The sequence below is a fragment of the Malus domestica genome, chromosome 09 (genome assembly GCF_042453785.1).
Source record: "Malus domestica chromosome 09, GDT2T_hap1".
Lineage (NCBI taxonomy): Eukaryota > Viridiplantae > Streptophyta > Magnoliopsida > Rosales > Rosaceae > Malus > Malus domestica.
In genome coordinates, this window is record NC_091669.1 from 10,048,407 (window position 1) to 10,064,927 (window position 16,521).

Here is a 16,521-nt window from a genome sequence, read left to right on the forward strand (position 1 = left end):
TGCCACATATATGACATGTGGCTGCCAAATGTCTGCCACGTGGCAATAAAATAATTTTTTTATTTTTTTTTAAAAAACCTGAAATTGGAAGAAGAAGAAAAAAAAAAAAAAAAAAAAAGGGGACCGAACCCAGAAGAAGGAGGAAGAAGAAGAAAGAGGAGGAGGAGGAGGAAGAAGAAGAAGAAGAAGAAAAAAAAAAAAAAGGGACCGAACCCAGAAAAAGGAGGAAGAAGAAGAAGAGAAGAAGAAAGAGGAGGAGGATGAGGAAGAAGAAGAAGAAGAAAAAAAAAAAAAAAGGACCGAACCCAGAAGAAGGAGGAAGAAGAAGAAGAGAAGAAGAAAGAGGAGGGATGAGGAAGAAGAAGAAGAAAAAAAAGAAAAAAAAAGAAAGGGGCCCGAACCCAGAAGGAGGAGGAAGAAGAAGAAAGAGGAGGAGGAGAAGGAGGAAGAAGAAGAAGAAGAAGAAGAAGAAAAAAGGGACCGAACCCAGAAAAAGGAGGAAGAAGAAGAAGAGAAGAAGAAAGAGGAGGAGGATGAGGAAGAAGAAGAAGAAGAAAAAAAAAAGAAAAAAAAGAAAGGGACCGAACCCAGAAGAAGAAGGAGGAAGAAGAAGAAGAGAAGAAGAAAGAGGAGGAGGAGGGAGAAGAAGAAGAAGAAGAAGAAGAAAAAAAAAAAGGGTCTGAACCCAGAAGAAGAAGAAAGAGAAAGAGAAAGAGAAGAAGAAGAAAGAGAAAAAAAAAAGGGACGGAACCCAGAAGAAGAAGGAGGAAGAAGAAGAAGAGAAGAAGAAATAGGAGGAGGAGGAGGAAGAAGAAGAAGAAGGAAAAAAAAAAAAGGGTCCGAACCCAGAAGAAGAAGAAAGAGAAAGAGAAGAAGAAGAAGAAAGAGAGAGAAAAAAAAAAGTGGCAAATTTGTTTTTTTTTTTTTAAATTAAAAAATTATTTTATTTGCCACGTGGCAGACATTTGGCAGCCACGTGTCATATATGTGGCAGCCACGTCAGCATTTAACAGATCCATAGATGGAAAATTTAATGATTGTATGAAATTGAAATAAAATAGTACTTGAGGTATGAAAGTGAAATGTTTTAAAGATGTTGTATAAGATTACAATAAACCTCAAACCTGAGGGGCTACTATGTAATTTACCCTAACATTTAATAACTATTTATTTCTGACGCTATTGCTCCACTAATTTTTTTTTTCTTAATAGCACTTTATTGACTAAATTGTCCAGGTTTGTGGATGAGGAACCATGTGGAGTGCTGGTTTCTTCTGCAAGTTTCTTCCACTGCATGACCTTCATTTTCATTTTTTTACCCTTTTCTCCCTCCATTAACCCTCTAACAAGCTTCTCTACTTCTGCTCTTTTGACATCATTACTAATCTCCATCCCAATGCCCCATTCATTGCAAGCACACCAAGTGTTAGTTTGTTGGTCAGCAAAGAAAGGCCAACAAAGCATAGGAACTCCTGCACACAAACTTTCAACATTCGAATTCCTGATAGATATTATATGTGTGTGAGGTGGTTAAGTTTGTTTAGATTATGTGAGTAGAGATTATGACAAGTGTCAAGATCTTGGGGTCTTATAATAGCTTAGTAGCTAAGCAATGTAATGAGATATATACAACATATAACTGTAAGAACAATCTCTCTTAATTCATTCAATATACAAAAGAAATACTTTCTCTCTCTACAACTGTTCTTTCTTCTTGTGCAAGAATATTGTACTTCTTTCTGTTTACATGGTATCATTCGCTCAAGCTTTTAGGTCTACTACTAACATGGTAGCCACTTCTCTTGAATCCCAAGGTACAGTTTTCAAAAGGGTTATTTACTTGTGAAACACTGGAGTAGTTGGTCACATTTGGAAGAACAGAGGAGGATATGATGCTTGGTGCTGGATAAAGTTTTACGACAACAGTTCTTATTTTGTTTGGTTTGAGTATGGCACTTTTGCGACATGGTATGAAGGTTTCTTCAGGCAATACTAGTTGGCAGGGGAGCATTGTGAACTGGTATTCGGAGGATCGAATTTACGACGTGTGAAATTGTGCACCCTCCGAGGGCTTTTCTTACCAACAACCAACACCACAACAACATCAACAACTCCACTAGCACCCTAGTGAGCTTAGAATCGAAGAAAGAACACCCCAAACCCTTCTCTTCCTTTCGGCTGGTACTATTCATCATATTCTCCGTTGAGTTTCATATCATTCCGACGTTTGTAAGCTTTTAGAAGCCCTTGGGTTGTGTTTTAGGGTTATATCGAAGCTTGTTTTAAGTTGTGTATACGTTTAAATCACAGAAAATAGCTCGGAGTAGCTTTTCCAAATTTTCCTGCGAGCACCACCACTTTTGAGGCATTTTCCGGCCAAACCATGGCGAGTTGGCCGGTGTGCAAGGTATCAATCTCTTCATCTCGTTGAGTAGTACAACTTTCCTTTTTGAATCACTCGATTTTGTTGAGTATTGAAAAAGTTATGAACGTTTAAAGTTAGGGAAGTTTCCGACCGAATTCCGGCCTTCTTCTTCCTTGGGTCCGGCGACCCATCAAGAATAGGCCTTTTAGGCCTTTCCTGCCAAGCCCAACCCAAACCCATTTCTTTTTATTTATTTACTTTGTTTTAATTTTAATTGGTTTAATAAAAAGGCCTTTGGGCCGTTTTATTTAGGGCCATAGGCTTGTCCTCTCTAAAACCCAAAAACCCTTAGGCTTAAGGCCTTTGGGCTGTAGCTGTTGGGGGCCCTAAGCCCAACCCCAACCTTTTTAATTATTTTTGTTTATTAAATTAATTTTAAAAATCCTAAAGGCCTTTAGGCCATTTTCCTTTAGGTCCTTAGGCCCGTGCATCCTAAGCCAACCCTTTAAACCCCATTACCCTAAACCCTTAACCTTAATATGTCCAAACCCTTTATGGGAAATATTCCGTTTGGAAATATTCCATTAGAGAATATTCCATCAGGGAATATTCTATCGACTTTTACGAAGTTTAAACGAAACCCTTCTTAGAGTAATTCGACGTCCTGAATCTGTTTCTGAAGTCCGTTTTCCCAAATTCAATTGTTATAATAGAGTTTTATTAATTTGACCATTTATATGCTTAGGGGCAATTGTTAGTGGCATTCCGTCTTTGCTAGCTTGCGTGGCTCTTCGGCGGCTAAGTATCTGTGAGTGGACCCATTCTAAAATGCATGTTTTGATAGTAGAAATGCATAAATGAAAAGCATGATTTAACAATTATGTTTTATGAGACGCTTTGAGGTAAGATGCTTACTGAGGCTAGTTTGAATTATTACTATTTTTCCTATAACCCATGTTCTTATAGAATATCCGATGGATGAGGATATGATATTTAAAGTATGTTTCGAATACCTCTTTATAGTATAGATGATGGATGACTTTATACTATGAAGTTGCTTTTCAATATATATATGTTCAGTGGTTTTTGTACTTACCTAGTGGTCATTTCCGCTACGGGACGTAGGGATAGATTCTGGTCCGTCCCGGGTAACGGTTTGGTGTTGGCATAAAGCCTGGAGTGTGTTTCTTCTGGCTATTAGCACATGGACGGGGAGCTGGCATGGGGCCCGAAGTGTATTTTCCTCTGACTGTCTGCTCAGAAACGGGGAGCCAGCATAGGGCCTGGGGGTTATCGGACAATTCACTAGTGATTATTATATATACAGGTTATGATTTGAGACATTGCACAATATGCTAGGTTTCGGAAAACTTATGTTTATCATGATATATGTGTTTTCATAAAACCTGGGGGTTAGTACGTTGATAACTGTTTTACTATTTATATATCAAATTGGTCCACTCATGTTTGTTTTGCACCCCCTTCAGGACTTAGAATCGAGGTATACAATCTCGGCATCCAGACACTTCCGCATCGGCATCTTTGAGTCTTCTTGGTGTAGGACCCATTCTTTTATTCATTCAATTTTATATTATTTCTTTTAGTATTCTAGTTAGTTGTATGCTCTGAACACGTTTCTTAAATGCATATTTCTTATTCTTTTACAATTATAAGTTTTATCTATTCCTTATTTTCAGCATTTGCACCCAATAAATGGCTTTCGTCACCCTTGAGTGTCGGCCAACACGTGCCTATCCTGGTATTTGGGGAATATTGGGATCGGGGCATGTCAGAAAATGTTCTTATTACTCCATTCCTGTCTGCAATGGTTGCCAGAAATAATAACAATGACTCGAAGTCTTATGGTGAATCTTCCAAGACTGACATTTCTCCAAATGGTACTTCATATGGAGGTTCTTCTGGTTTCAAGCCAACCTACGACAAGAACAAAAACAAGGGCAAATTTCAATACAATTCTCAAAATCGGTTTGGGAACTCTAAGCCTAACTATGGGAATTATACTGTGAACCAAGTACCTGGAGTTCTTGGTACATCTCCACCAAGGCCATATAGTTTTTCTGGTATATCTTGTCAGATATGTGGGAAATTTGGACACTTGGCTCCTACCTGCAGGTTTCGAAATATTGATAGTACAGTTTATGAGAGGTGTCAAATTTGTGGGAAAAAGAGTCATGGTGCTAAATATTTCCATTTTAGGAACTCAAATATGTCATCTTCATCTCCTATAGCTATGCATGTCACAGATACTCAGTCCAGTGAACCAAGTGCTCCTCCTCAACAGTTTTGGCTCACTAATTCAGGAGCTTCTTCACACATGACTGCTGATATGAGTAATTTGTCACTTGCTTCCCCATATCCCACTAATGAAATGATTCAGACTGTGAGTGGTGCAAGTTCATCAATATCTCATATTGGTTCCTCCACACTACATACTCCATTAAAATCCTTGCAGCTTAATTCAGTTTTATATGTTCCTAGATTGTCTCAAAACCTATTATCTATGCATCGACTGTGTCTGGATAATAATTGATGGCTGATATATGATGCTTTTTGCTTTTGGATCCAGGACAAGGCCACAGGGAGGATCCTCTTTCAAGGATGTTGCAGTAATGGATTGTATCCCATCCCACTTCTGGCTAGGTGTAAAGCTATACATGCACAGTATTAGGCTGCATATCTTGGACACCAAGTATCTTCTAGCTTTTGACATAATCGATTAGGTTATCCCTCTAATTCAGTAGTCTCTGTCATGTTAAAGAAATGTCATATGTCTGTATTACCTGACTCAGTGTCTGTGATGTGTCATACATGTTTGGAAGGTAAATTTTGTAAATTACCATTTGTTTCTTCTGTGTCTAAGTCAATTCATCCATTTCAAGTAGTTCATAGTGATGTATGAGGTCTATCTCCTTGTACTTCTATAGATGCTTTTAGGTATTATGTGACATTCATTGATGAATGCACAAGACATTGTTGGCTGTTTCCTATTATCAATAAAAGTGATGTCTTATCCACATTTGTTGGCTTTTATAACTATATTTCAAATCATTTTGCCACTTCAATTAAAACCTTACAGAGTGATGGTGGGGGTGACTATCTTAGTAAAACTTTTCAAAATTTTTTGTTAGATAAAGGAGTAAACCATAAATTGCCATGCCCTTATAGCCCTGAGCAAAACGATTTAGCAGAGAGAAAACATAGGCATATTATGAAACAGCTATCACCTTGTTACAAACAGCTGCCTTACCTCTAATTTTTTGGTCATTTGCATGCCAAATTGCTGTGTACCTTATTAATAGAATGCCATCATCTACCCTACACCAAATATCTCATTTTGAACTATTGTTTAAAGCTGTTCCAGATATTAATCATCGTAGGATTTTTGGGTGTTCACTTTTTCCATTCTTAAAACCCTACAACAGCACCAAGTTACAACCCAAAACTACAAAATGTCTTTTCTTAGGCTATGCTTCGAAATATAAGGGGTTCATTTGTTATGACGTTCTTCATGACAAATATTACATTTCCAGACATGTATTGTTTGATAAGTCCGAGTTTCCATATTCCACTTTATCTTTAAAACATCATGTCCCCACCAATGCTACCTTTAAACCTGTCTTCATCTCTTCATCTCCTTCTATATCCATTAATAGGGAGAATCATTTGGTTACAATCCCATTACCTAGGACCACTACTCTGTCTGATACTCTGTCATCCAGCTCTAATCATCACAATGGGTTACTTGAGATAATTGTGCAGAGATGTTGAATATGATTGTTATTAATATGATTAGATCAGTGATCAATGCGACTAGAGGATACTATTGTGCTGTGTTGATTCTTTGATATATTACATGATATGAATAGCGATTTTATGTTGAAACATAATGATTTATATGATGGATGAAATAGAAGCCTTGATTGTCATGCGGGTTGTTATGTAGTTTGAATCGAATAATTCATGCTTGTCAAGTCTAAATGTTTGGTTGAGGAATGTTATGCATTTTGGCTTGAACAAACTGTGTTATATGTTGAGTTATAGCAAAGTTGAACTACGAATGGCTTGATTCCTATTGAGGGTACGTAGACAGTCTAACGAAGTGGTTAGATGCAGCCATAAAGTGTATGAAAAATTATTATGCATCTGGATCTTGAATTATACTTTCTACATATTCTGGAGGCAGGGTATGTTGAGTTACGGGTATTTGGTGATGTCACGTGTCGATCTTGGAAGTATGTCAGGATCGAGGCGTGACATAAAGCCTATATTTTTGCTAACATGAGAGTCAGTCAGTACTCAATTGTGTCATGTAAATAACTAAATTTTAAAAATTTAGTTTTTTATGCCAAAAAATAAATTAAAAAGAGTGGGCCCCACCCACCCATTCAATTCACAATCCAGCATCTGCCCCGAACAACCCTCCGCCCTCGTCGAATTCCCCCTCTCCATCTCCGACCTCTACATTCACTAGCATATGAAGTTACATACAACAGAAGAAAAGGTAAATAAGGATTAGAATGGCTCCCTTCTTTTCATACTCAACTCTGATAATTAAACATTACACAACAAGTAGAGAGTCATTCTTCCTCAATGACAAGTCAAGACAGTTGTGTAAAAAAAGAAAATCTCGTGATTTTATTTTGATTTACATTGAAAAAAAAATTTCATACTAAAGTGTAAAATTAAAAGTTATAAATCTGTTAACCCTAAAAACTACCACGCATACGTAGCGCGCAAGCCGAGTAACTAATGAGCTAACTACGTACTAAGGTTAATGTGGGGCGTCCAACTCGTCGGCCGATGAGTAAAATATGTTGATGTTATGTTGGGTGAGCTGCTGACTTCTCGATCTTGCGATTACGGCCGAGGAAGGAACACTCTCGACCTTCGGGTTCTAGAGCTTGAAGACAAGGCTGCTAGTACTGCGAAGTTCAATATCAAATTCAGTTTTCAATGTGCCGAATTTAGTAACTTGTAACACCTTACTTCGCCGAGAAGGCAAATAAGATGACCTCTGCCAATAAGGATTTGAACATCCTTCCCGACCGAGACTTGGATAGATAACCAGTCGGGCTTGTCGCATTGCTGTTTACCCAAACTGAAGGGGCTTCGCGGTCGACTGATTCTACGGCAACAGTGCTGTTTATCCAAACTGAAGATGTACGTCGATTGCCTTCACAGTGCTGTTTATCCAAACTGAAGATGTGTTGGCGAAAAAGGAAAATAAAAATCTCAAGGTTGTTGAGAGGTTTCGCGTAGAGCGAGGGTTTGCGCAGGGCAATTTGTGTGTTGAGTTTGAGAGCTTTACATGTTGTTTGCAGCCTTGTATTTATAGTAGTCATATTTTATGTTTGGCATGGCCTGGATTATTCCATAGAGTCCAACTGAAAATTAAACTCCCTCCACGTGGTGACACACGGCATCACCACCATATATTTACTCTTGATAAGCCAATCCCTTTGCTAATAATTATCACAACCTGAATTGGTGCTAGTTAGACAGCATATTCGAAATCCCTGATGCCAACCACGTGCAATAGAACTCTCATTAATTTCAAACCCTCCATGCTGCTTGGCAGCCAAATCCTCCACATGTATGTGAATTATGTATGTTGTAAGCACCTACTATTTAATTGCAATGCTAACTCTTGAAAGCCTTATCACATCCCATTAATGTCACCAAGCCTAGGCTACCTAGGCTTCCTACCTTATCACCTTTAAACTCATCCATCCATGCATGCATCCTGACCTTTCTTTCTTGAATACCAGCTTTGCAGCATATCCACACGTCCACACGCAACCTAACTCAATTTGAATTGTACCGCTTGCTTAGAGATATAATTTGCATCTTATTTATCCCATTTAAGAATACGCCAAGATAATCCATATTAAAAAATAATTACTATGATAAAAACCATAATATTATCCTTTAATAATAAAATTATCCTCATTTTTCCATTTGACGGTTGGGAGCTATGCTCACTCAACGGCCTTAATTGCACGGGCCAATGATGTAAAATTAGGTCCAAATAAAATCATATTCAACTCTAATTGTGGTGGTAAAAGTTAAAATGTCTCCAACACATGTAGGGTCAATTTGATTGTTTAACTTTTAACTCATAAGTAGTAAGAAGGATTACATGAAATTTAGAGTTAATATTATATTTTTTTTAAACAAAAAAATATTTTCTATATTAATTGGTGATGAAGTTGACTAAGTCTCATAAAGGGTTAGTAAAAGTGTGGCTTGAATTCGTTTTTTACAAGAATTGAACATATGACCTCTCACTTACAAATGAAGAGGAACACCACTAGACTGTAGTACTAAGTGGTGAGTTGAATAGTTGTTAGATGTTACATAAATTTTTGGAGTGTCAATTACAATTCACATATATTTATTGCTAACCTCCAAGTTGGTAGAGTGTTGCCCCTACACCGAAGTTTGAATTTTCCTCCCATAATTTAAGATTTTATAATTTCATCATTTAAAAAACTAATAATTAGGTTAATGATAGGAAGATTAAATTTTGTAAACTAAATGACATAAAAGTTGATGATTGAATTATTATTTAAGTGTTGATTAGCGTGTTTATTTTTTATTAGTGTGACACATCGTTTCGTCTACAAATTTAATCTATCTAGCAATACTCTAACAATTAATCTAAAATTAACAACATATATATATCTACACAGGGATTACAGAATTTAAATAAACCCTGGATCTAATACAACACGTGCAAAACTTAATCTATCATTACAATTTTATGTGATAAATACACAAAGTCTATATAAAAATGCATGGCACATGATCATACTTATATTATTTTTAGGACACAATTAATTAATTAGTTCAGTATAACAGCTGGCCATTTGACAAAGACAAAATATATATCAATGCAATTCCACGGAATCCTCTACTCAAAAACCACTTAAAATATAAGAGCAGCTCCAGCCATGCATGTAGGCCGGGGGACTGGGGAGAGGAAAGGGCCCAAGGCCCTATGAATCAACTCCAGCCTTGAAAAGCCCGAGCTGGTGGAGAAGGCCCGAGCAGAAGGCCCGTCAATTTTTGACAGCCCGTGAGCTCGAGCTCGAAACCCTTTTTTTATTTTTTTCGGTCAGGCGCGTGCACCCCACTCGCGCGTGGGGGCGCGTCGCCCGACAACTTTTCAGAAAAGCAGTCCACTTTTGCAGTGGTCTCAGTTACCGTTGAAAAGCCACGTGGCTTCCCACGGTCCGTTCGATCTCAACGGCTCCTTAATTTGGACCGTTGGATCTCAACGGTTAAAAAAATAAAAAAAATCTTATTTAATATCAACCGTTCGATCTAAGATCAACGGTCGATATTAATATGCTTTATAAATAAAGAAAAAATAGTTTTAAAATTAAGAAAAGTTACTGTTGTGACACGTGGCACAATCTGGAGTGTTAGAATTCAAATTTTTTAAAATCCAACAGCAGAGATTAATGATTTGAATAAAAATAAAAAAAAAATAAAAATCCGAAAAAATTGTAAAATATCTGAAAACAATTTGTAAAAAATTGTTTTTACTTTTCTATAAATACCACTTCTTCTCCATCTACCTTACACCACAAATTCATATTTTCTCAACTACTTTCAATCAAATTCCTATCTTTCTCTCAAAGTTTCAATCCAATTTTTTTTCCACAAAATGACTACTGATGCAGGTACGAATTGGTCGCTTCTTGAAGATGTTGTGTTGTGCACTAGCTGGGTTGAAGTTACTCATAAATCCCTTACGGGTAATGAGATGCAGTTGCGAGAAATGTGGAGTTTAATTCATACCAAATTTCTTGAGCAAATGAGTGGGAAAAGAACCAAAGAATCGATGTCCAGTCGTTGGAAAATACTTAGCCATTCCTTTAGTACGTGGAGAGATGCCTTGACACGCGTAGTAATATTCGAAGTGGGGCAAATTATGCGGATGAGGTAAGAATATATTATAATTATTTGTTTGTATTATTATTTTCTTACCTAATTTGATTATAATTATTTGTTTGTATTATTGATTTGTTACCTAATTTCATAATTATTATTATTTGTTTGCATTATTTATTTGTGACCTAATTTCATTATTATTATTTGTTTGTATTATTTATTTGTTATTTGTTTGTATTATTTATTTGTTACCTAATTTCATTATTATTATTATTTGTTTGCATTATTTATTTGTGACCTAATTTCATTATTATTATTTGTTTGCATTATTTATTTGTGACCTAATTTCATTAATATTATTTGTTTGCATTATTTATTTGTGACCTAATTTCATTATTATTATTTGTTTGTATTATTTATTTGTGACCTAATTTCATTATTATTATTTGTAGCAACTTCAAGCACAAGATGGTATGCTGCCAAAATCAAATCAAGAAACAAATCATTCAACTGGTGGGAATGTTGGAATATTGTTAAAGATTGTCCTAAATTCAAAGTTGTGCCTGTTGGTCCAGAAGTATGCATGAACAGTGTGGAGCCAAAAATATTCACTAGGCGACACGTGGACTTTTGGACAAAAGAGGACAAAAATATCCTTGAGGCATACCAGGATTCCTACGCGCGAGCAGCGGGCAATCATCTTTCAATCAAGTCAAAAATGCCCAAAAAAGGTAACAATTAAAAACCTCTTTCATCAAATCCTTTCTATAAGGTATTTCCCAAAACCTAGTATTTTCTATTTCATTATTTAGCTAATCAATTAGCTAAATAATATATACCTACCATATCTCCTAAAAGCATCCTTAATAGTCAATAAAATCACTCAAATTGATAGTCAAAGCCGGCCACCACCATTCCCATCCTCACCTTTCCCATTTTCCTTATTAAAATAGTCATTCATTTTTATAACCACCCATTTATTCTTTTCATATTTAATTAGCCAATAAATTGGTTAATTAAACATGAAATTGAACCCCACAAAAAACCTTTAGTGGCTGGTTACTTTTATTCAAAACTGGACAAGGCCTAACTCTATAAATAGGCACCTATTCTCACCAAAAATTCATTCAAATCCTCTTGCAAAAAATCCTAAACACTCTAAACACTTTTTTTCTCTAAAATTCTAACTTTGGCATCGGAGGTTCTTCGGCCAAAACCCCCCCCCCCATTCATCGTGGGCGCGTGAGGCTTTTGGCCTTAACCTAAGGTGCTAGTTGTTTTGTAGGTGCAAAATCGTCCAAGATTGAGGAGAAGAAAATTTGCATCCACAAACAACATCCCTCTACACAACACCTTTGTACACAGCACCCCTCCACACTCTACACTCGATCATGGCTCCCATGTTGATGAAGAAGATGGAGAAGAAGTGTCTGAAACGCCCATTCCTGAACAAGCGTCGGGGTCGACCCGTTATCCAATTAGGCCTCAAGGTAAGAAGGCTTCAAAGAGGAAAAGGAGTGCTTTCAAGAATGATTATGGAAAGTACATGCAAGAACTTGCTCGTCAAGGTGAATTGACGTTAGTACGGGAATTGGCGAAATATGAGGCTGAAAAGGCTAGAGATGAGGCAAAAGCTGCATCTATTCAACAAGCATTTCAAGCTGAACAGAGGGAAAGAGAGCTACTTAGACAAGAAAGGGAGTTGCTTAGAGAAGAAAGAATTGCACAACGAGATTGTGACATTATGAACACACGTTTAGAAGGGATGTCTCCAAATTCTAAATATTTTTGGCAGTCGGAGAAAGAGGATGTGGTGCAAAGGAGGCGTGCAAGAGAAGCGAGATGAAGACAAGATGGTCCTAGCACAACAAGACAAGATGATCCTAGCACCATAGATTGGTTAAGTGATGATGAATAGGGTACTTTTTGTAATCGGAGCCCATAGTTTTCCAATCACTTTGGGTTGTAATTTATTATTTATGTTGTTTCCATTTTATTGAAGTTAGTACTTTATTTAAAGTGAGAGTACATGTATTTAATTTCGTAATATATTTATCCCAATAATAGAATATTTATTCATCAAATTGTTCACGTATAATGAAATTATAAAACACACCAAATAAAACTAAAAAACTCACCAATTGGAATTACATAAACACACCAAATAAAATAACATAAACATACGAAATAATAAAAAACTCACTACAAAAAACACACCAAATAAAATTACAGAAACATTCCAAATAATTCACACCAAATAAAATTACATAATCATACGAAATAATAAAAAACTCACTACAAAAAACACACCAAATAAAATTCCATAAACACACCAAATACAAACAAACATACTAAATAAACTTAAGTATCTTCAGCTTGTTTCAATGCCCACTGGTGCTTTATCAAGTCAATTTGCCAATTATTGTGCATAGATGACCTTTGAAGTGCAGTATATCATTGAATGACCCTTTCATTGTAACGTCCATCCCTTTCTAATGGCTCGTGTTGCACGGGTTCTTCGGTGGCATCATGCGCACAATATATCCGTGTTCTTGAATTGTTCATCGTGTCTGGCTCTGGCTCATATTCATCAACCGCATCATAATCGAACTCATCTTCCACAATCATGTTGTGAAGAATGACGTACGTCATCATGATGGATCGAAGTGACTCTACATAGAACATTCTGGCAGCACCCCTGACGATCGCCCAACGAGCTTGAAGGATACCAAAACAACGCTCCACATCCTTCATGCACCTCTCTTGACAGCTTGCAAAGTGTTTTTCCTTTGCACTTGGCGGATGTGGCACTGTTTTGACAAATGTTTCCCACCGTGGGTAAATGCTGTCAGCTAGGTAGTATGGCCCGTCGTACCTACGTCCATTGACGACCTACGTGACTTTTGGTGCCTTTCCTTGCAGGATGTCGTTGAACACCGGGGATTGGGTAAGGACGTTGAGATCATTTTGAGCCCCCGAAACCCTGAAAAAGGCGTGCCATATCCATGTATCAAAAGATGCCACTGCCTCCAAAATGATAGATTTTGCTCTTTTTCTGTCCCCATATACGCCTTGCCATGCACTTGGAGAGTTTTTCCACATCCAGTGCATACAATCGATGCTTCCTATCATCCCAGGAAAACCTCGCATCTCGCCCTTCTTAAAAAATCTTTGCAAGTCCATGCGAGTAGGTTTTCGGAGGTACTCTGCGGTGTACAAAGATTCGACTGCTCCGAAAAACCTCATCAGGGCCTCAAGAATGGTTGATTTCCCCATCCTCGTTATCTCATCCACTTGGCCTGCAGATGCTTCATACGCAAGCATCCGTAACGCAGCAGTGATTTTTTGCTGAGGCAGGATACCCATAACACCACAAGCATCATTCTTTTGCACAAAGTTAGAATCATGGTTGCAAACATCAGTCATGATTCTGTTGAACAAATGTCGTTCCATTATAAAACGGCGTCTGAAGTACGTATCAGGAAATGCACTGTTATGGATAAAGTAATCGTCCAACAGCTCTTCACCCAGTCGTTGCCTGCTTTTATCAAGGTTTCTTGAACGGTTGGGCCTACATATCTGAGCAACAGTCTGGATGACTCGACGGGAATCTGAGGCTCTGACCATTCTTGTTTCGTCATCTCTCCTTCTACGCTCCTCATCTTCTTCCATCTCATTTTCGGCTATCTGAAGGTTGAACATTTCTTCAAATTGGTTAAACAATTCTTCATCTTGCTGATCGATTTCCCACATCATCCTTGATGAAGAAGCAGACATTGTAAGGATGGATGGTGAAGAAGAAGCAGAAACTATTAATAATGAGATAAAGATGTTGAGAAAATTGGTGTGAGATTTGTGAGGATGGATGGTGGATTATATGGACGATTCAGAAAGGATCGGATTGTAGATGAGGCCACGTGGCATGCCGTCATTCGTTAAAAATATGATCGAAATCTATCGTAAAGATTCTGAAAAGACAATGACACGTGGCACGATCGTATTGGATAAAAATCTTATCGAAATCGATCTCCAATAATTATCTTTTCGGATAATGACACGTGGCGCAATTTTGAACGAGTTAAAATCTGATCGAAATCTATCGTCAAAGATTCTCAAAAGATAATGACACGTGGCACGATGGCATTGGATAAAAATCTTATCGAACTCCATCGCTAAATAATTGTTTTTTTTATAAAATGACACGTGGCGCAACGAGAACGATTTAAAAAATCTTATTTGAAATTACAAATAATTTTATTTTGTATTATTTAAACAAAAAAAAACTAATATTTTATTGCCTATTGTCAGGGGGGAGGGCTCCAAGGGTGGAGATGCAAATGACAATTACTGTTCATTAATGGCAGTTACTATTCATTAAAGGCAGTTACTATTCAATAGGGTGGATTCAATAGTGGATTGCCAGGGGGGAAGGCTCCATGGGTGGAGTTGCTCTAAAAGGCATGGCATCTCATGATGTATTATAATTCCTAGAAAATCACGAGGAAGATTTCACTTGGACGCTTGTCACCGTTTATTTAGACAAAGTCACAAAGACTAATAACACACGTTCAAAGAAACAGGTCGTTTAATGAAAGGGATTTTCATTTTTTTTTTTAGAAAAAAACTAATGAAAATGGCTTGAAAACTTTGAATAGTATCAGGTGTGATTTTTTAGTGTAAAAATATGGTTTTTCGTTAAGGTGAACAATACTGTGAGCTTTTCGTTAAAACTCCTTTTTTTTTAAATGAGAATTAGTTGGGGGCTTACACAATATCGAATTTCAACGATTTCAATTTTTTATTTTTCAAATTGCACCTCATAGATTATCTTTACAAAATATTAATCAAATCGGAAATATTTGAGTAAGGAAATTGACGAATATTTTGTTATATAGAAAACAATGAAATTTTATCGTGATAAGTAAATAGGAAAATAGTTTAGGATAAAATTGAATTTTTGTCAAGATGATCTATGAATCGAGATTTATAAAATAGACTGTTCAAATCATTGAAGTTCGATATGGAATAAGTCCCACAACTAATCTCTTTTAAATAAAAGGGTAAATCGCAAAAATGGTCCATGATATTTGCATAATTCATCACTTTGGTCCCTGAGATTCGAAATCGATAAAATGGTCCTTGAGATTGTCCATCATCCATCATTTTTGTCATTCCGTTAAAAACTCCGTTAAGTGTTCTGGAGCTCTTTGACGAAAAGTTGGGCAATTTTCAAAGTTTCGTAACTCAATTATTTCTTAACCAAATTTGACCCATAATATATCATAATGAAGATAGGAAAGTGTAGAATAAGATTATACCTATATCAAAGGCCAATGGTTGTCGGAGATGGTTGGATTATAGCCTTAAACTTTAAACATTCATAACTTTTTCAATACTGAACGAAATCGAGTGATTCAAAAATAAAAATCATACTTCTCGACGAGACGAAGAGAATGATACCTTTTTTGATGGCTAACTCACTGTGTTTTAGTCGGAAAATGGCTCGAAAGTGGCTAACTCGAGACTAAGACAACCACTTTCGAGCTGTTTTCCGGCCAAACCACGGCAAGTTAGCCATAAAAAAAAAAGGGTACCATTCTCTTTATCTCGTCGAGAAGTATGATTTTAGTTTTTGAATCACTTGATTTTGTTGAGTATTGAAGAAGTTATGAACGTTTAAATTTTGCCTAGTTTCCGGCGAGTTTTCGAGTTTCACTCGGACCAGTCAACTTTGAGGTTTTTTTCCGGCAATCTCTGGCAACCATTGGCTTCTAAATAGTTATAATCTTATTCTACACTTTTCTATCTTTATTTTGATATATTATGGGTCAAATTTGGTTAAGAAATGATTGAGTTACGAAGCTTTGAAAATTACCCAAACTTCCGGCCAAAAGCTCCGGGACACTTAATGGAGTTTTTAATAGAAGGACCAAAACGATGGATGGTGGACAATCTCAGGGACCACTTTTATTGATTTGGAATCTCAGAGACCAAAGTGATGAGTTATGCAAATCTCAGGGACCATTTTAGAGATTTACCCTAAATAAAAATAAAAATCTCTTATCTTAAACGAAATGTTTCTTTATGTATGTGTTATTAGTCTTTGTGACTTTGTCCAAATAAACGGTCACAAGTGTCCAAGTGAAATCTTCCTCGTGATTTTCCAGGAATTATAATACATCATGAGATGCCATGTCTTTTATTTTTTTAAGTGGTTTTTCAGTAGACGAGCATGT

At 36.7% G+C, this 16,521-nt stretch overlaps 1 protein-coding gene across 1 annotated transcript; it reads right to left on the reverse strand.

Annotated features, from left to right (window-relative positions):
* Positions 1–13,177: 13,177 nt before the first annotated feature.
* LOC139187762 (uncharacterized) lies at positions 13,178–14,062 on the reverse strand. The gene has a single exon (XM_070804343.1). The coding sequence runs from the start codon at positions 14,060–14,062 to the stop codon at positions 13,178–13,180; it is 885 nt and encodes a 294-aa protein (XP_070660444.1).
* Between the last annotated feature and the right edge of the window lie 2,459 nt (positions 14,063–16,521).